This window comes from Haliotis asinina, chromosome 2 (assembly GCF_037392515.1).
Source record: "Haliotis asinina isolate JCU_RB_2024 chromosome 2, JCU_Hal_asi_v2, whole genome shotgun sequence".
Classification (NCBI taxonomy): domain Eukaryota; kingdom Metazoa; phylum Mollusca; class Gastropoda; order Lepetellida; family Haliotidae; genus Haliotis; species Haliotis asinina.
In genome coordinates, this window is record NC_090281.1 from 29,464,566 (window position 1) to 29,485,647 (window position 21,082).

The window sequence follows — 21,082 nt, forward strand, 5'->3', positions numbered from 1 at the left end:
CAACGAAACAATCACGATAGGCAATAAATATGTTAGATATCCATCTTAAAACATGCCGATAATAATATACATATTGACACAGTTATCAAAGAATCAAATCTCAGCAACTCGTCTGACTGTAATTTATGAACTACGGCTGGGTTCCAACATCCCGAGTTCCTCCACAAGGTCGATCCAGCACTTCCACTGTGTGGACTTGTTTGGGCAAAGCACTAGTAACTGTTCGGGCGCATGACATTTAAATATAATTTGTTTTAGCAGAAAACTTGCATTTATCCTCCAAGCACCCTTGCCTTGCCCTTGGCGGTGCGTGATCTTCGATAAAAACTGCTGTGATTGCTATGACTAGAACTAAAACCATAATGGATACAGGCTAAATATCTTATACCAAGAGAACGTTTTCCATTTAACCAATTTGAATTTTAAGTGCATTGTTTCTTTTGCTAGCCAGTATATATTTAAACAAAACATAAGATAAATAATAAACTAATACCCTTATGTGATGAGGAAATCTTAATAAAGGCAGAGATATGTTATTCTTTAAAGAGCAGGTCAGGCACACATCTTCCACATATTGGTAAAACAGTTCCTCATTAAAAATCCTACAACATACTTAAAAATTGTTTAATTACATTGATTCCATTCAACAAACATGCTTCAATATACTTCCCCTTACAAAGGCCTAAGCGGAAATAAGGATATAAGATTTAAAACAAGTTAAAGAACACCCATACTTGGGGTAGGTTTGTTGTTAAAAACTGAACTCAGTAATATTCCAACTATATGGCGATGGTCTGTAAATAATCGAGTCTGGACCAGACAATCCAGTGAGCAACTGCACAACCACTGATCTGCGCAACTGGGATACGGTGAGATGTGTCAAGCCAGTAGGCAAGCCTGCCCACGATCTCGTTAGTCGCCTCTTACCACAAGCATGTGTTAACCAAGACCATTTCTATCTTGGATCTTCTCAGGTGTGCCCTCAGCACATCCATGGGTTTCTGAAGATCAATTCTAACTGGAATCTTCATGGATACTTTTCACTCTTGGAAGGCTGTATTGTTGTACACACAACCCATAACAGATTACCTATGATAATTGATAAAGAAATCCAGCGTGTTTAAGTATCTATTGAACAGTTTATCAGCAGTACACAGACAAAACATGAAACAAGCAGAAATGCTACTAGTGCAGCTTGATACACAACTTGTATATATACTCAAGCGAACACTTTCACCACTAGACTACACCAACAGCCCAGTGGGGTCGAATTCTGGACATGAATACATTACACTGTGAAAAAGAGACCTGTCGTCCTTCAGTGCATATTGATGTGGCTACCTATATATAGAACAGTCATAATACAAATAAACTCACATGACATATTTTCATATATCAGAATTTTCCTTGGATTTCTTACTATCAAGGTCGCTTTTATTATTCACACTATTATTATATATTAGTACTGGTTATTGCTCTCAATATGCAGACCAATAATCAGAGCTCAGTAATCAATCACTTGTAATCATACACCGCACAAAAACAATGTTGGCGATAATGAGACAAACATGAACGAGTGAGGGAGAAAAGCTTTGTGCCACACACAGCAATATTCCAGCTATACAGTAGTGGTCTGTAAACAATTGAGTCTGGACCAGACTATCCAGTGATCAACAGAATAGCTTGATCTACGCAATTGATCTACGCAATGTCCAAGTCATATCAGTAAAGCAAGGATGGGTTACTGAAGATCAATTCTAACCAAACCTTTGTGTAACTTGTGCAAAGGCAACTTGTTCTGATTAATTACGACAAGCATGGGTTACTGAAGATCAATTCTAACTCATTCTTCACTCATCTTGTGCAAAGGAAACAGACTCTGATTAATATCATGATCAGGATGACTGATGATACACACTGATGCGTCACACATGCGTGTATGTTGTGTACATTGTTTATGAGAAAGGTAACTGCATCAGTTATTTAGGTGTTGATTTAACAAACAATACAACTCGAGACATTCTTTCCTAAAATTTAATTTGATGTTTCCTCTTTAATGAATATCTGTTAGTCTCCTGAGGATATCTATAATATCTAACATAAGGAATATAGACTGACAGACTAAGCTTAAAACATGCTTGTATTTTTAGATGATAGGGGTAAGACAACATGGGCATCCCGTATATTAGAAACTTTTTGTTTTCTCATGGGTTTGGCTAAATCAAATAGTTGCAAATATTAATCTATTTCTTAAGCAATTTTGAGAACAATCTGTTAGCACGTATCATGAAGCATGTCATTCCTGTTTAGACAATAGTTCAAGATATCAGCTGTACAGATCGCAAAAGAGCTTAATTCAGCCTGAACTGTATCTCTCTGTATTGACATGAAGAAATATCAGACGCATATTTGTCAATTTTCAGTTGGGCTTATTAGACTTATCAGTAACCAAGGGCAGACGACTTTCAATAGAGACACGGTTAAGGTTTTGTCCACTTTGTAGCACAGCCATAGAAGATGAAATTCACTTTGTTTTTATATGCCCGTATTATGTCGATGTAAGGAAAAAATATACCCCAAATAACTACCTATTAAAATATCCTTCCACTGCCTTTGTTTCCATTCTATCCTTCAAAAATGAAAATGTAATATGTAACCTTGCCTTCTATGTAAAACATGCTGTTATCCTTAGAAGCAATATCTTATCTGAACTGTAATTTCTTTTGCGAAGTCTGTAACATGTGCTGACAATATACCTGTATTACTTGTATATGGGCCGGAGACCTTACGTATAATAAATATCTTTGACTTTGACCAAGTGTAAGATATATTCATCATCCAATCAATTACTTCAGCAGTACAATACATGCTTATATCATATAGTCAACTGGACTGTCAATGTTTTTCAAAAATATTTCTCGTCATTGATCTTTTTGCACCTACTGAAGTACACCTACAATCTTCTAAAACAATGGTTTATGAACACGATGAAGTGGCAAGAAGTTAGTTTCTCTGGTCGTCCGAGATTTCAAATATCAATAAACAAAATAATCAAGTGCACTAAACATCATGGACTGAAACTAGCAGCATCCCTCGAGATTAAGTATCAATGTCTAGACAGACCAGGATGAATTATATTTCCAGTCCTTGGGAATATCAGTTAATAATTAATCTATTAACTCAAAGTATTAAACATATGTTAACAAAGACAATTATTCTCGCTATACAGAAAATATGTCTCACTTTCATATTAATTGTTTCAGCATAAACTCAGGTTTAGCTTACCTGGAAATCTATCAGCTTGATGCATTTACATGTTTGTTAACAAATCATTTCTGATGCCACAGCTTATAATATATCTGATCAAGATCACCAGTTGTCCGACTACCACTGGTAGCCACGGTGGCTGCGTGGGTTACATACGAGGGGAAGTCAATATGTTCATAGAACTCGATATAAAACAGAACACAATGGTTGTGATATTGGTTTTATTTTTCAATATAGTCTCCCTGAACCTCGATGCATTTTGCCCATTTGTCTTTGAGACTGTCTATGCCCTTGAAATAGAAGTCTTCAGATTGGTCCCTCAGCCACGCCTCTGTTGTTGCCTTGAGGTCATCATCATTGGCAAATCTTGTTCCACGCAAGTGAGATTTCAAATTGCGAAACAGATAGTAGTCGCTGGGGGCCAGATCTGGACTGTATGGGGGATGGTTTAGTTGTTCGAAGCCACATTGTTGAAGGGAAGCTTGTGCAACACGGCTCTTGTGGACTGGTGCATTGTCGTGGAGAAGCATGACTCCAGCTGTCAACTTCCCACGCCTCTTCTCTTTGATGGCCGCTCTCAATCTTTTCAACAAGTCAGCATAGTAAGCCCCTGTGATCGTAGTTTTAGGTGGTTTATAGTCTATGAGAATCACACCCTTTGAATCCCAGAAAACGGTTGCCATGATCTTGCCAGCAGAAGGTTGTGTTTTGAACTTCTTGGGTGCAGGAGAATGCTTGTGCTTCCACTGCATGGATTCTTGTTTGGTTTCGGGATCCCAGTGATGAATCCAGGTTTCATCCCCAGTAACCAGACGAGCATGAAAGTTATCAGGATCAGCGTTGTAGATGTCCAACAGCTCACGACTGGATTCAACTCTCTGGTGACGATCATGTGCATTTAGGTTACGACGGACCCATCTTGCGGATACCTTGGACATGTGCAGGTGTTCATGGATCACTGTGCAAACACTTCCATGTGAAATGCCACACTCTGAAGCCATCTCGTCCACCTTTATTCTCCGATCGGACATAATTAAGCGTTGGATCCGGGCAATTGTATCTTCTGTAATGGCTTCAGAAGGTCTTCCTGACCGTGGGTCATCTTCCAAGGAGCTGCGACCTCGCTTAAACTCAGCTGACCATTTTGCCACAGTGGAATATTGAGGGGCTTCCTCGCCATACACATTGATCATGCGTTTGTGGATTTCGGTTGCATTCACACCTTCTTTAGTGAGAAACTTGATAACTGCACGAAACTCAGTTTTGGAGGTTTCCACGATTTGTGCAGGGTAATCGTCTTTTAAAGGCTCTAACTCTCAAGTAAATGCTCGAGGAAGGTTGGGTATCAGTATACAGAGTCACAGATGAATCAACTCAATAATGACACCAATGACAACATCACCAAGGATATATCAGCACCCACTTCTATGAACTTATTGACTTCCCCTCGTAGCTCACGATTTCATGCCTGATCCTGAGTTGGAGTTCTCTGTTAACCCAATCTGGCATTCTGATGCTATTTTATCTGATATCTTCAATGAAAGCCAGTATTGGAGATACTTGATCAACTAATTGATATCATGTGATATCTCCTTGGAGAGTTTGCTTTACTGGAATTAAGTTGTATCATAATGATTTGAAGACCATTGTGATATCACTGGTAACCATGACAGCACAATCAAGTGACATCACTTAGAGCTGCAAGTTTTACATTAAAGATTCTGATTATTACCATTTACAAACGGAAAATGATTTTGGACAAATGGAAAATGATTTTGGACAAGTTCACAATAGTGTCATTTGAAATAAAATATATCAACTAGTGTCCAAATATTTTATACCAAAGGACACCTTGTGAGATTCCCTATCTAAAATCTGTCAACATAAACACAAATACATTTCAGCCAACATTTATCATCAGACGTCTGCTGCCCTAGTAAGTATTGTCTGTGTATTGTGATGACCTCTCATGACCACTCTAGACCACTGAGGATGCTCTTTCACTCTCTCACATCTTGACGACAGATCGGGCATGTGGCGTTCCTCTGCAACAACAAATTTCACTCATTATGTAAATGACTCCTCGGTCAGAGACAACTAACAGGATCGAGTGGTCAGTCTTACTGACTTGGCTGACACATGTCATTACTTTGCAACAGCATTGATCAATGCTCACGCTATTGATCACTGGTTTGTCTGATCCAAAACTAATTATTTACAAACCTGGCTCCACTTGCACAAAGCGATCTTAGCGCTGCGACTATCTTAAGCTTATATTGGAGAATGGAAGTTACTATCATTGTCACGCTAAGATTGCTTTGTGAATGTGGGCCCTGGAACACGGTGAGACTCATCTTGGCTTATACTTGGACAGAATGTTAGAAGCAAATGTTGGGAAAAATCAGTTTCATGTAATTTGAAATATTCATGACAGCAGTTAATATATTGTTAATATCCTATAGATTTGTATGAGTGAAATTAATTCCTGCTTGGGAGATATTGTTGTACTCAATGGCAAGATGTTTCTGTCACATGTGTGTTAAAGTTACCACTTTAATGAAACTGAAGATATCGAGGACAACATAAATGTTATTTCAAGATCCTATGCATTCTGACATAAACTGCTGCTTTGGAGAGACTGTTCTATCAAAGGGATGACCTATCTGTCACACTGGGTGGGGAGCTGAAGTTGCAAGCATACGTTCATCCACCTACCTTCAGCCACTCATCAATGCACTCGCTATGATACTCGTGTAGACATGGTAGAGTGCGGAGTGTCTCCCCCGGCTGGAAGGCAGTCAGACACACCTGGCAGTCTGTGTTCTGGGCTGCTGTAGCACCAGCTTGGAATGAGTGGGTGGGCAGATTCCTGATCTCCTCCTCGCTTACTCCCCTTCGCTGTACCTCCCCTAGCCTCTCCGCCAACTCCCACAGCCCCTGAATACAATCAGTACAAGCAAGTAGAGCCAACCATTCAGTATTCAAAGGTTTGGTTTCTAAAATATAATTTGTACAAGAAACCACAAAAGTAAGTATTTTGATTCATGCCTTGCCTACCAAATAAATGGCAGGGCTTCAATTTTAGACAACCATAATCACTATTTTGAAACAATATTTGAATATCTGTTCAAATTATTTCCCAGTAGAAAGAACATAATTTTGGCTCCACCTCGAGCAGATTCTCGAGTGCTAAAATGATTGGAAGTTGATGATGGAGTTCACGCTACATCATCAATATTCCTGATTTCCCAGTCAAATCTTGGATGAAGTTTTCAGTGTGGTATGTTTCCTTTAATAAGCTATGAGAATTAAATGAAATCTGATGTTTTACTTGTATGAAGAATCGTTAAAATGATTGAATTGCAATTCCAATCTCAAAAATTGAATCAAATCAAGGTCATAGTGAATCGATGCAGGCCTTAAAAATAGACAATTGCAATTAGAGTTCCAGTTAAACATGCATTGTCAAAAAATAATTTCACCTCCTCATTAATATTAATTTCAGTGGTTACCTAAAAAAATCTCATTATCATAAGCATTTCAAGGAGGTATGTGACATAATCTGATGTATTTTGATGTCATCAAATTTCAACATGCTGATATTACAAGGTTTTCAAATTTGAAGGTTTTATTGATTATTCGATGCCTGGGCAAAAGCAACTTTCTAATTCCAGATAAAAGTTTATAGCACTGAACACTCAAAAGAAACACAAATCAGAAAACATATAATGCTTGTCTCCTTAGTGATTCCATGATTTGCACTGTAGACCAAAACCACTAATACAGTTATTCCACCCTCAAACAGCTATGATCAACACTCTGCAGAGACTGACTTGATAAGGCCAGACCAGACCTTATTTCTTGTTTTACAGAGAAATGGAACTATCTTTTCAAGAATAAGAAAAAAAATAAAGAATTATTTTCCCCACTCAAAAAATAAAATCATAATGTTTTTATTAGTCAAAAATGTAAACTTACAGGAAATGTTTCAGGTTGATTTTTTTGGCCCTATATACACATGTGGGGAATCGAACCTGGGTCTTCAGTATGACAAGCAAACACTTAACCACTAGACTACATCACAGCCCTGCTGAGGGATTGGTTTGCATGAAACTTGGTCAAAGTTTTTTCCGAGAAAGATTTGCTCACATCATAGTCACTGACATCCACGTTCTGCTCGTTGCCCGTGAAGTCTGCTGCCCGGCTCATCGCCATCACCAACAGCATTGGATCTTGCTGCAACACATGCAGAATGGCAAGATAAGAATTTGGTTAAAACTGTATCCTGTACACTCAGCACAAATTTGTAGCCTAACTTTTGACTAGCATGGAAGTCAATGACTATGCTTGTTTGTTGCTGAATGCGAACTCAGCAATAGTTTAGCTATATGACACCAGTCTGATAATAATCAAATCTGGATCAGATAATCTGGTGATTGACATCATAAGCATCTGTGTATTTGGGATAAGATGACTAGTCCACGACCCTCACCAACCGATCTCGTTTGTCGCCTCACACTGCAACTGAATAGAATGAGCACCTGCTTGTCCCATACAAACGAGCCAAAACATGTACTTTTTTAAAATACAAATATATATATTCCACATTCAAGTAAATAATAGTTCAACCACCTAATTATTTTGGACAAATGTCATCAAACAAAAAAGTGAAGCACAACATTAAATTAGTCACTGATGTCAGTAATGCAAATTATCACTCACCATGATGTTGATAAAGTCGTCATTCATGCCGCCTCCAATGGTCAAAAGCACTGTCTCGGGGTCAAACTCTCCATCTGGGAGCTGGGCTGCAAGCAACATAGCTTACTATGGTTACCAGAATTATGCCAGCAATTAGTGGTGTTCCAGTGATGGGAAATAATCGAAAATCTACCAAAAGATTATGAATAAAAATAATTATTTGCAAAAAACATATTTTCAATCAATCAGAATTTTGCTGTTTTAGTTAAAACACACTTGAATGAACTAACCTGACCATTAAATTTGATGAATCTTCAATAACAAACATGTGCTCAACAGCATAAAGCTATATCTATTGTAACTCTTCTATAGTTTAATTACAGTGTCCAGTGACTTGCCTATATGTGAGCATTTTATTGGCTGGCAGTATTACAGTCGAACCAACATTACAATGAGGTGCAAGGAAGATGTGTCTGTGGAAGGAGAAGGGGGAGCGAAGTGGGAACAGGTTTGAAAACTGATATTGATGACAGTGATATCAGTGATACTGATGGCAAGTAGCAGATTCACGAGACTTACATGTAGCAAATAGCAGATAAACTACCACTAAGCAGTCAAATTACTAAGTTTTGTTTGTTTTTCTTATTAGTACCCCATTTTGACTTAACTTAATGTTATTTCATTCCCCTCTGTGTTAGCACAAGCCTATTATCCATAAAATATTCAGACAAAACCTCGGCTAGGACAGAAATGACACTTTTGGCATTTTTTGTATTGTCAAACACAATAAAAATCAAATCTGAGTTCTGTGTTGGGTTGTGTATGGAAATCGTCAACCGATAAATAGCACATAGAACCTGTTCCAGTAGAGTAGATTGACACGCTTCACAGTTTATTGCTATATATACCCTTGTCACCTTAATGGTTAAATGGACTGCACCGGTACCTCTATAATTCATAAGTACATCTATAAGTAGTTATAAAAAAACATTAGAAAAAACCTGGGCAAAACCCCTTAGAACTGTGGATTACATGAAAAATGTATATAATTCCACTACAACTGATAATCATTCACCACAAGTACTCTGATAATCTTGTCTCTTGGAACTGCATGAAACTGGTGACACAAAATACAGAAGTTTACCTTGCAGTTTCTGTGTGATTTCTGACTAAGGTGACATGTTAAGCATTCCAACCTTTCATGTGCATATGCCTGTACGTTTTAGTGTGAAAAATGTTGGGGTAGACTTGTGGTTAAAGCATTCGTCTGTTATACTGAAGAACTGGGACTGAATCCAAATATAGGTACAATGTGTGAAACCCGTATCTGGTATCTCTTGCAGTAATATTGCTGGAATATTGCTAAAAGTGGTGTAAAACTAAATTCTATAAACACATAACATAAACACAAAGAAAACTTTTATGCATCCCACAAAATTCTCTGTGTACGTTACCGGCAGTCTGTTGGTGTCGGATCGGGAGTCTTTGCCTCCTGAACGGATGCCCTGAGGTGAACTGTATGAAGTTCCTTGGTCCCCGTCTCTGTATCACAGTCACTCTTTCTGGATGACCGACCACATGAGGTTGGAGGCCTGTCCCTTCAGGATCAACATCGGAGTCAGACTGGCCCACCTGTAAGAAAAGTTTTAACTGGTTTTGTAAACAATGTTTACAACAAACATCTTCATAATGAAACGACTGATGATACTGGGATTTTGTCCATTTTATTATTTTCGTGTATTTTAGTCTAAATGCATAAAACAAACTAAATACCAAGATCTTTATGGGTAAATCCTCTTTGACACACAATGTTTTGGGGTCATTTTAGACCCTTCATCAGGTGACCCCGAAACACTGTGTGTCAAAGAATTAAAAGAAGATTTATCCATAAAACATCTTGGCCATATATAACAACTTCTAAATGCTGTATAGAGACATCATAACTAAAATTAGTAATCAGTTTGTGTTTGTCATAACTGTAGGTGCAGTGGGTTAGCCTAGTGGTTGAAGTGATCACTCATCTCGCTGAAGACCCGAGTTTGGTTTTCCACGTGTGACGTCCATTTCTGGTGTCCTTTGCTGCAATGTTTCAAGAAGTCATGTAAAACTTAACTCTCGCACTCATAACCATAGTTTACGTTAATTAATTTAGTAAAGTGACAAGTATTATCAACTACATAATGTTTGTGGAAGTCTCTATGCATTGCCTATAGTATTACTGGGACTACCATGTTATTATTTTGTGACGTTATATTGTGAGATTATGTATTGACAACAGAGAACTGTCATTTTATCATTTTGTGAGGTTATACATGGAAAAGCAGTGTCAGAGGAGATTGCCATTTTATCATGGATAAAGAAACCACCTTTTCTTGTTTTGTGAGATTACATCGGGATTAAAGAGTATTCAAGTACAGGTAAAGATATTTTTTTAAAATGTTACAATAAATGCAACATCATTCCCTAAGTTTCAGAAAAAAGTAGCATGTGTACACTTCTTTCACGACAAAAACAGAATGAAAGGTCAGAAAATGCTCAGTTTGAAATCCAGCACTGAATTATGTAACTTGACTCTTTTTGTATTTGAGTTATCTATCTTTGACCTAGAAAATAGTGTAAACTTTCCCACATGAAAATATATAAAATATAGCCATGTAGATGAGTGTGTGCATAAAATTTGCTGTAAGAGGTACACTTCTTAAAATAATTTAAAATTTTAATCCAGACTTTGAAAATCTGACATAACCACTTCATGGTAGGCTGGATAAAATTATTGATAATCAGAAATATCATCAAAAGCAGAATTTATACATGATTATCAATATGAAATTTGTGCTATTGATACTATTGTACTTTAATTTTTTTGACAGAAAAAAGTTATATTTTTCTCATATAATATACAACTTTGTGACTTTATCCATAATCTGCTTCTCAACACAAAAACTCACTCTCTAAAAAATATATTTACTTATTTCAGATATTTTTTACATTTTTGTTTAAAGCTATGTTTCCAATATTTATTGATAATCAATAGATATTTAGTTAACGAGTATCGATCACAATTATCTCTACCAATAGCTAGCCCTACCTCTTGGTCAAGGCACCAAAAGAATGAATAAATGAACGAACTAACAAACAAACGAATGATCGATTGAACGAACAAACAAACAAGAGTCATCAGAAGATGACATATCCCCCCAGCCCCCAAATATTTGAAAGGAATCAGCTGGCAGTTACTTAATGTTTTCTTAGATAAAGTTTGAATCGTTTCCATGGAAGTCATAAAAAACATAAATGCCATATATCTGTAAACAGCAAAAGGCACCACTTCAAGATCTGTCTCATGTATCTGCCAAGATCTGTTAAAAGGTAAGAAATAGTATTTGAGTTGTGCTCTGGAAACGAAGCCTATCCCTCCATTTTGAGACTATGTCAGAACTGTTTCAATGGAAACTGGAAAAATAAAAAAGCCAAAACATTGTAAATTGAAAAAGGCACCACTTTGTGGTCTGCGTAAAAAACCTGCCAAGTTTTCCTGTAAGATATTAAATAGTTTTCCAGTTGTGCTCTGGAAACGAAGCCCGTCCCTCCATCTCAAGACTAAGTCAGAATCGTTTCCATGAAAAATATACCAAAAACACCTGTAAATAACAAAAGGCACCACTTTAGGTTCTGACTGATGTATGCAAAATGTTTTGCAGAAAAATATTGAACTGTTTTTGAGCTCTGCTCCGGAAACGAAGCCCAACCCTCCATTTTGAGACTAAGTCCGAAACATTTCCACTGAAACCTAGAAAATAATATACCCAAAAAAAGTGTAAGTAGCAAAAGGCACCACTTCAGGTTCTGACTGATGTATGTAAAAAGTTTTGCAGAAATATATTAAACAATTTTTGAGTTCTGCTCCACAAACGAAGCCCATACCACCATTTTGAGACGGTCCGAAACATTTCCATGGAAACAGAGAAAATAATAAATCACAAAAATTTCTAAATCGCAATCTTTGGGGTCTGCCACACATATCTATCAAGTTTTGCAGAAAAATATTGAACATTTTTTTGAGTTCTGCTCCGGAAATTAAGCCCCTCCCACCATTAGACTAACACCAAAATGTTCCATGGAAAAACAGAAAAACTAAAAATGCAAAAACTCTGCAAATAGCAAAATCGCAGGGATGGATGGACGGACAGACAGACAGACAAGGCGTCGACTATATCCCCCCGCATTATAAGCCGGGGGGATAACAAATGAATGAAAGAAAAAACGAACAGACAAACCTCTGGGATGTCTCCCCTGAGGTGCTGAAATCCCAGCCGTTGTTGTTGCTGCATGTGTCTCCGGGCATTGGCTGTCTCCTCTTCCTGCCTCTGAAGCTGCCTGGCCAAGAGCGAGTCCACTTCCGTCATTCCCCGATAACGATTAAACTCTTTCTGCAATTGTTCTGCACATTCACTATCACTGAGGACTCCATTTTCCTGTCCATTTATCTCCTGGGCAAGTTGTTGAGCCAGCAGCTCATCATTGTGAAACTGTGTCGATCTCTGTTCCTCTTCCTGCTGAAGTTTCCTTGCCAGTTCCTCATCTGTGACCAGCGCTTGTTGCCGCTTGTATGCCCTCAGGGGGCGTTGAACCAGAATAGGTTTGCCTCCCTTTTTTCCTCCCCCAGAGCTTGCCATTTTGGGAAATGCCCCTGAAGCACAGAATGAATAATTATGGAAAGGTTAAGCAGCACAAGAGTGAGTGAGTGAGTGAGTGAGTGAGTGAGTGAGTGAGTGAGTGAGTGAGTGAGTGTTTGAGTGAGTGAGTGAGTGAGTTTACTGTTCCAGCAATATCTTGAAGAGTGACATGAGAAAAGGGATAAAAACATTTTGCCAATGCAAGAAGTCTAACCCAGGGGTGGAGTGACTGAGAGAGTGAGTGAGTTTAGTTTTATGCCGCTTTTAGCAATATTCCAGTAATATCATGGCAGAGGACACCAGAAAATGAGCTTCACACATTGTACCCATGTGGGGAATCGAACCCGACATGAAGAGCGACCACTTCAACCACTAGGCTACCCCACCGCCCCACCCAAGGGTGGAAATAACTTTTAAATTGTTAAAGTTCTTCAGTACAATGGTACACGTTAAATCACCTGCCTTGATAATTTTTCCACTATCCCTAATGGATTACTTGTTGATATTTTAAATAAGCAACATAATTAATTTTGTACAAATGGGCTTGCATGACAGAAAAAAAGCACTGGACTGTAACGTATGGCCATTTCCATTGAATATTCCATTCAGTGAATTTACAGTCCATTTGATTTCAGTTGAAACCTTTGAATTGCTCACTAATGCAAAAATTTTGCACACTCACATGAAATTTACAGACCAACTCTGATGCTTTGTCTCATAATTTTGACCACCCTAATAAAAAAAAGAGTTAAACAAATGACCATTGTTTTGTTGTCATTTATCCCTATTTTCTCATGAAATTTCATGGCACACACTTATAAAAAACATCACAACACACCCTAATAAAAAATACCAATAAGTGACAACAAAATTACGATCATTTGTTACACAACTATTTTGTTCGGGTGGTCAAAATTGTGAGACAAATCATCAGTGTTGGTCTCTTGATTTTGTGAGACTTCAAAATCTGATTTTGCTGGAATAATTAGATTTTGTGTTAGTGAGCAATCGATTGGTTTCAAATGAAATCAAACGGACTGTAGAACATGTGACTTTTACATTGAAAATATCTACATGATCTGAGGCCTTCACAACATGTGTAGATAGACAAACTGGTCAGTTGACACCCATTCACAGCATGGTGAACTTTGAGTTTGTCAGGTCCTCTCAGAAGGATATCAATATTGGCCGAACAATCGCAGACTGACATGTACACATTGGAAGTGCGGCCAGACTGGAAGTATAGGAAGTCAGCCACTAGTGCTTGTTGGAAATCAGATGAGAAAATGACTGAATCATGACATTGTTCACTTAAAACTGAAGGAAAAACAGGAAATCTAAACATATTAACAAAGAAAAAGGATATAAATTGACATAGTAATTCATAAATGGAAACAATGGTGTTTGTTTAACATTTCAGCGATTCCTAATTTGAATTACCAGTCTGAACTTTTTGACATAAATCTTTTTATCTTTTCTTATTATCATGCACTGATGCCTTACTTAATACATGTAGTTTTCTGTTGTATGTTTAATGCCACATTCAGCAATATTCTAACTATGTGGTGGCAGTCTGTAAATAATCGAGTCTGAATAAGACAATCCAGTGATCAACATTATGAGCATCACTCTACCTAGTCGGGATATGATTACATATGTCAACGTTGTCAGCAAGCCTGACAAATAAACAAATCTTTGAGACCTGACTTTTACATCTTCATTCATATAAGTTATCTTTCTCCTCTTTGTTTCAAATATTGTGTACATAATGCACATAAACACTGAATATCAACCTGTTTCATATTCTTTTTCTTTCACAGAAGAACTCATATAAAATATATGTAATATTCTCAACTTCATGTTAGTCATGACTGCTAAAATGTCCTAAAATTATTGAAAAATTCAACCTGCATAATTTGGTGAAAATTCACATACAAGAACAGAGCAATATAACTATAACATGAAGACAAGGTCATCTCTTTTCCCTACCAGTGCTCTGACCCTAAATTTGTTCCTGTTTTATAATTCCACCATAACATTCATGTCCTGAAAACACACACCACATTTGGTTTCCCTATCTATAACGGTAACTGTCAAAATCTGTCCTCATTGGAGATAACGTGCAGTAAGTTAAAAAACACATGACAGGGGCCATAACTAGTCATGTTCTGATTAGTTGAAATAAGTGACCAAACAACCAATCAATCAATCACATTTTCTCACAATCGCACACAAATGATTTTGGAACAACTGTTTTAGTGCTTGAAACACATGGTGATGGAACACTCCTTGGAAATTGTCAGGGTCTGAAAACATGTTTATTTCTCAGAAAACTCACTTCACCTACTGAAAAGTCATCTTGAATATGCATGTGAAGTCTGGGACAGGTGTACTCTCGAACAAATAAATAAACTAGAACAGATTCAGTTACAAGCAGCAAGAATAGTTACTGGTCTACCAATATATACATCTCGGGAAGTTCTTTACTTTGAAACTGGATGGGAAACATTACAAGTTTGTCACAGAAAAGAAAGTCTATGTTTGATGTATAAAATTCAACATAAAATGACTCCTTCATATCTAAAAGAACTCCTTCCTTTGAATGTTGGTTCTAAATCTAAGTATAATCTACGTCATTCTCGAAATATATTCATTCTAACTCCAAGACTTAAACATTCAAAAGAATCCTTTTTCCATCTACAATATGCTCTAGGAACAATTTTCCTCTGTGAATAAAATATGTTTAAAACAAACAAACAAACAATTACTAGAGAACTCACAAGAATATCTAAAATCCCCCAAATTAAGTATCATATATATACATGGTTGAACCACTATCTGTTACTTCTGTTAAGTCTGCGGAAGAAAAATATGAGGAGAGGAACTCTTTCCCTTTGTCGTTTAACCTCACACTTAGCAATAATCCTGCTACAGGATGGCTGTCTGCTGGAAATCTAGTCAGAACCAAACAATCCAATGACTAATCTAATTATAAGCAATATATTTCTCTGTGTATCAGTGTTTTTGACTGTGTGAGTGTGTGCAAATTCTTTGTATGGAGGGGGTGTGTCAGTTTGTTATCAGGGTCGCTCTCAACTGTAATCAAGTTATATGGCGTAAACAAATCGAGTCTGGACCAGACAATCCTATGACTGACACCATGAACATAGATAGTTATGTGTGTTTTCGCTATGTTTCATTCGTAGCAGAAATACCTACATGTTAGCAATATGAAAATAACATCATAAGAAATATGTAGAGTCTGTGATGAATCACAGCTGTTGTTTCCAGTGTCTCATCACCATAATTATCACCACAACAAGCTTCCCTGTCCAGTCTCGGCGATTGGCGGTATTGCGTAATGGGTGGCAGAAAACTATCAAATCTCCTTGACAACGCCAGATGAATAAACCAGAAGGAAAGTATACCTACTTCACACACCTGGATGTACGTAATCAAGGCAAAGGATTCTTCACCTTCCTCATTTCGCTTTCGGAAGATATTCTATCTGGGTGTATTCCTTGAAGTTATGGTGATTCCCCATACAAACTCCTCACACCGATAGCTCAATGCAAAGCTCAATATCACCACACCATCTTTGAACACTGGTTCCACGGTTAAGTTGCGCTTCACGCTAAACCTTTATGTTCAGACAAGGAGCCCAGTCCTTTGGGAAAACGAAGCTTCCACGCGCTGGGAAAGAGCTTTACAAAGGGGCGTAATTCTTTAGTTTGTTACTGTTTTGGAGTACTTTGTGACATTAAGATCGTAAGTCGGAACATGGCCCTATGTGTTTTATATATCTATGTATTTCTAAACACAACTAGATGGCAAAAAAACCTCGCAAGTGCTTCGTAAAGAATAAAACCACAACTAGAATGCTTGAAGTTGCCATAAAATATGAATATGTTTACAACCATTAACATCGAATGTTCTGGAAGGTTTGTCGTGTTTATAATGTGACTAAAAACCAGATCACACTTATGGATCCAACAAATCATTATTACACAAGAGTCAGACCACAAAGTAATACAATTCACCACTGTATCCCGAATGAGTCACTGTTGTTTAGCACGCAAATGGAGGAGAACGTCTTGAAAGAATCTGTTCACGAATTACTGTGGTATCCTTCTGGTATCGCACGCGTACACAGACACAGTTGTTAACGTAGTTTATTTACTGTTCTTTTTTCACAGGTAAGATTGTTTGTATGATGGGTTTGTAGCTTCTGGTGTCGCTGGGCCGTGTCGTTCCATCGCTAGCAGTAGTAAACACTCCATAGGAACAAGGAGGATATATAGATACTTAAGATGAGCAGAATTAAACAAAACATTTACAATATGACAATTATTGTGAAAGATAACTGTACTAATAAATCACACAAATGTATGTGTGATATACAAACAGTTTCAGGTGTGTGTAGAATCCTGACAGGATGCTGGGGTTCCGATTCGATAGAGACACAGAGACATAAAGTATATGGAATGATTTCAAAATATATACTCTTGGAAAAAGGTTAGGCACAGTGGATATTTTTAAGAAGTTTTATATTTCGACTGACATCAGAGGTGTCCATGTCGATAAAGTTGTAATGTCTTCAGAAAACACTGAAAGGAGAGTTTCCGTTTCCCGGGCTAGTGTACCCTAGGGTTTCAGGTCTGGATGCATGGCACTGCCACAAGGGTGTGGCAGGGGTTGGGATGGGCCACGGAAGGTGAGTCACTGCATTATTCTGCATGAAAACTGTCACTGCACGAGATATAACGGTGTGGCCCACTGTTTTCATCCATGAATACAGGTCTTGTTCCAACACTTCTTGGATACACAGATCATGTGTCAAATTCCCATGTGTTGTCACGTTTATAGTCATCAGAGACACACCCCCACACCATGACGGAACCATCTCCAAAGGCAACAGTTGGTTGAATGTGGCTTTGCTGCCAATGTTGTATGTCGTTGACTCCAAACTCTTTTAAAGCGTCCACCAGTGAAGAAAGAATCGGCTTTCACCAAGCCAGTATGTATTCTTCGTCCAGTCCTCAGATCCCATGGTAATCACCAAGTCAAATGTGTTTGTTGGTGATCACCCCTTTCAACTGTCAGCAAAGGGCGTTTGATGGCCCATTAGCTCTTTAGGCGCTTCGGGACTGTAACCAATAGTGTTTCATACTAGTCCATGAGGCAAATGGTTATTGTCGTCCAGCGATAGTACTCACGATCTGACGTGACGCAGGGTCGTCAAATACCAAGATGTGGCACGTGCACAAACTGCGATTTTTTGATAAATAGTTTGCTCCCAGGACATGTTTGAAGACAGTATCAACGGGGTACTCTTGTAATAATGTCGTAAATGAACAACAGCGCATGTGAGTGAGTTTAGTTTTACGCCGCACTCAGCAATATTCCAGCTATATAGCGGCGGTATGTAAATAATCGAGTCTGGACAGGCAATCCAGGGATCAACAACATGAGCATCGATCTACGCAATTGGGAACCGATGACATATGTCAACCAAGTCAGCGAATATGACAAGCCGATCACGTTAGTCGCCTCTGACGACAAACACAGTCACCTGTCGTGGCAAGCATGAGCTGCTGAAGGTCTGTTCTACCCCGAGACATAAACGTAAAAAAAAATAAAATAATTATTTTACTGAATGATTTATTATACCGGACGGTTGTGACGTGACACATACTGGCTGACGAACAGCTATAGCCATATTTTAGCGTATTTACAAAATTACTCCGCCCTTCGTTAAATTAATGAAACAGAATTAATTGTGATACTTAATTAGCTATAGACCAATTTGCCCAGTCCGTCTGTAGCAGGATAAGGGGTGGTGCTTCAAGATGACCGACGCCTGCTGGAGTGTGAGTGTTGACTTGCATCCACAATTTATTGAAACAATCTTTGGCTTTCGATTTCCACCCTGTAAAACAATTATAACACACCTGTACTAATACAGTGGATTACACAATTACAATATAATAATACAAATTACCCGAACTGCATAAACTCCAGATAGACATCGTTAATAATAAACACATGTGGTTCACAAAAACATTGCTGTATCAAAGCATTACAATTATAATCAGACAAAAAATACATACATTTCCACACATATTAGCAATAATAACATGACATAAATATATGGTACCTAGGTGATGGTGTGGATTCTACCCTACACGATTCTCACAGCATGTCCCATCTATAAATAACATAACACCACTAAGTAATAGACTGTATAAAATAAACCTACATAATATACATGTATCCAACAGTTATATGTACTGAGATATGCACAGAAATATATGCAATAAACACTTATGAAATTATATTACATCTCAAGTGGTACACACATTACATTTACCAGCAATAGATATAAAACATGGCTGTTGTGTAGGTACACATGCTTGTGTGTCACCTGAATCTCATAAAAAAGTTCAATTGTTACTAGTGAACTTGTGATTATAATCTTGGTACAATAAACATGAAAATATTGCCTATAAACACACATTATTTGATTTAGACTTATACTATTCATAAAACACTTTCATATCTTCACATCACACTGTAATAATGTAACCTAGACATGCATGATATTTATAATATAACTATATTTAACAAATATTACATCCTACATAAATATCTATAATTACGTTCACTAACCGGAAGACGTGGCTTCGACCAACCAGTCACAGTCTGTCAATCATGTTAGACATGACATGGCGGTAGCAAAACATACATACTTGTGATCATCAAATACCATGTAGGGCACATGGGCCATCTTGTGAAAAAAAATCTCCAATCAGGTTACCTGCTACTGGGTTAGATTTAGCTAGTAAATGTTTTTACATTTAACTGCTAAACTAAAATATAGTAAATGTTGAGAATTTATTGATGTCAACTTCAATATTATGAGAAACACAACATTTATACTCCTTTACCAGATAACGTCTCAGCTTCATGTGTTTGACTTCAGGATACTGTTCAAAGATTAGAAAAAAATAGCGGGAGGTGCATTTTCGGAATAACGTTACCTACAGTTGTGCCCGTTTGTCCTCCCAGGATCTGCTATTTCTGAATTCGAATCTAACAATTATTAGTTAACGTCTGGGGTTTCGGATTAAATAGGTTCCATTGTTTGATTTAACACGACCTAAAACAAAACTTTAGGTGTGGGCAGAGGTGTGTGTGATCTAAAGTTATGTCGATCGGTCTAAAATACACTCTTGTGAAGTTTCACTTGTCACCTTCCTGTAAGATTTCTCTAAACACAGACAGGGGAAGAAAGCAATTAAATTAGCCGATCGGTTGGGCGATGCGAGTGAATGTATGAGTGTGTGTGTGTGTGTGTGTGTGTGTGTGTGTCCAATCACAGTTTTCCCCGATTTTATGTTTGTCTGTCATGTATTTCAACTATATGGCGGCGGTCCGTGAATGATCGAGTCTGAAACGGACAAACCAGTGATCAGCATCATGAGCACTGACTCACACAACTGGGACATGATGACACGTGTCAACACAATCAGCGAGTCTGACGACACGATCCCGTTAGTTGCCTCTTTCTACAGGTCAGGGTTGCTGAAGATCAGTTCTAACCTGGATCTCCACGGGCAGTTTCACTAAATACAGTGACATACGTCTTAGACCAGGTGCACTCCATGATCTAATAATATTCAGTGAATGAGTGAGTGAGTTTAGTTTTACACCGGTTTGAGCATTATTTCAGCAGTACCATGACGGGGTGCGCCAGAAATGGGCTTCACTCATTGTACAAATGTGGGGAATCGAACCCTGGTCGTCGGTGTGACTACCGACCGCTTTAGCCGCTAGGCTACCCCATCACCTAACACCAAACTCACTCATTCAGAACTATGTGATAGGGTGAGTTTACAACTTTGCTGAAAGGTTCACAACCTAGGATTCGAACCCAAGACTAGTGACGCAACAACACCCATCGCCGAGTCACCGATCTGCCAACAGACACCAAGAACTGATTAAATATTTCATAGCAGTGATTTCAAAATTTCAAAGCACATTTGAGACCATTCTCTCAGCTGAAATCATATACTCAGAATGTGATTCATGAACCCAACTGAATGATACCTAACCCACGGGCGGATGCAGATTTTTGGGTTAAGGGGTACACGCATATTTTCTCGGTGAAATTATTTCCTCTTGAAAGAGACAATATGACACTTGGATAGTTGGTGTGGAATATATACATCCGTAAAACTATGTGCGCATGCCTGTGAACTTTGAACCCAGAAGACAGGTGACACGTTCTTTGGGGAATTGTCTGCAGCCGTGAAAGTCGACATGTAAATAATGCCTATATATGTCAACATCACAATCAAGGGGTTTAAACTCAACCTGGCTCGCGTATAACGGTCGTCTCAGACAGGCTTTACAAGATCGTATCATATGGTTACACT

General features: G+C 38.0%; 1 protein-coding gene across 2 annotated transcripts; it reads right to left on the bottom strand.

Annotated features, from left to right (window-relative positions):
- Positions 1–2,528: 2,528 nt before the first annotated feature.
- LOC137273558 (uncharacterized) lies at positions 2,529–16,170 on the bottom strand. 2 transcript variants are annotated; one of them, XM_067806299.1, is made up of 7 exons: positions 16,077–16,170; positions 12,246–12,658; positions 9,423–9,600; positions 7,990–8,075; positions 7,417–7,503; positions 5,983–6,204; positions 2,529–5,312 (listed from the first exon to the last, which is right to left on the bottom strand). In XM_067806299.1, exons 2-7 carry the CDS (start codon positions 12,642–12,644, stop codon positions 5,268–5,270), a joined length of 1,017 nt encoding a protein of 338 aa, XP_067662400.1. In that variant the 5' UTR covers positions 12,645–12,658; positions 16,077–16,170; the 3' UTR covers positions 2,529–5,267. The 2 variants fall into 2 exon arrangements, with proteins under 2 accessions (XP_067662400.1, XP_067662401.1); XM_067806300.1 differs by having other exon boundaries at positions 4,724–5,312; positions 16,086–16,170.
- Between the last annotated feature and the right edge of the window lie 4,912 nt (positions 16,171–21,082).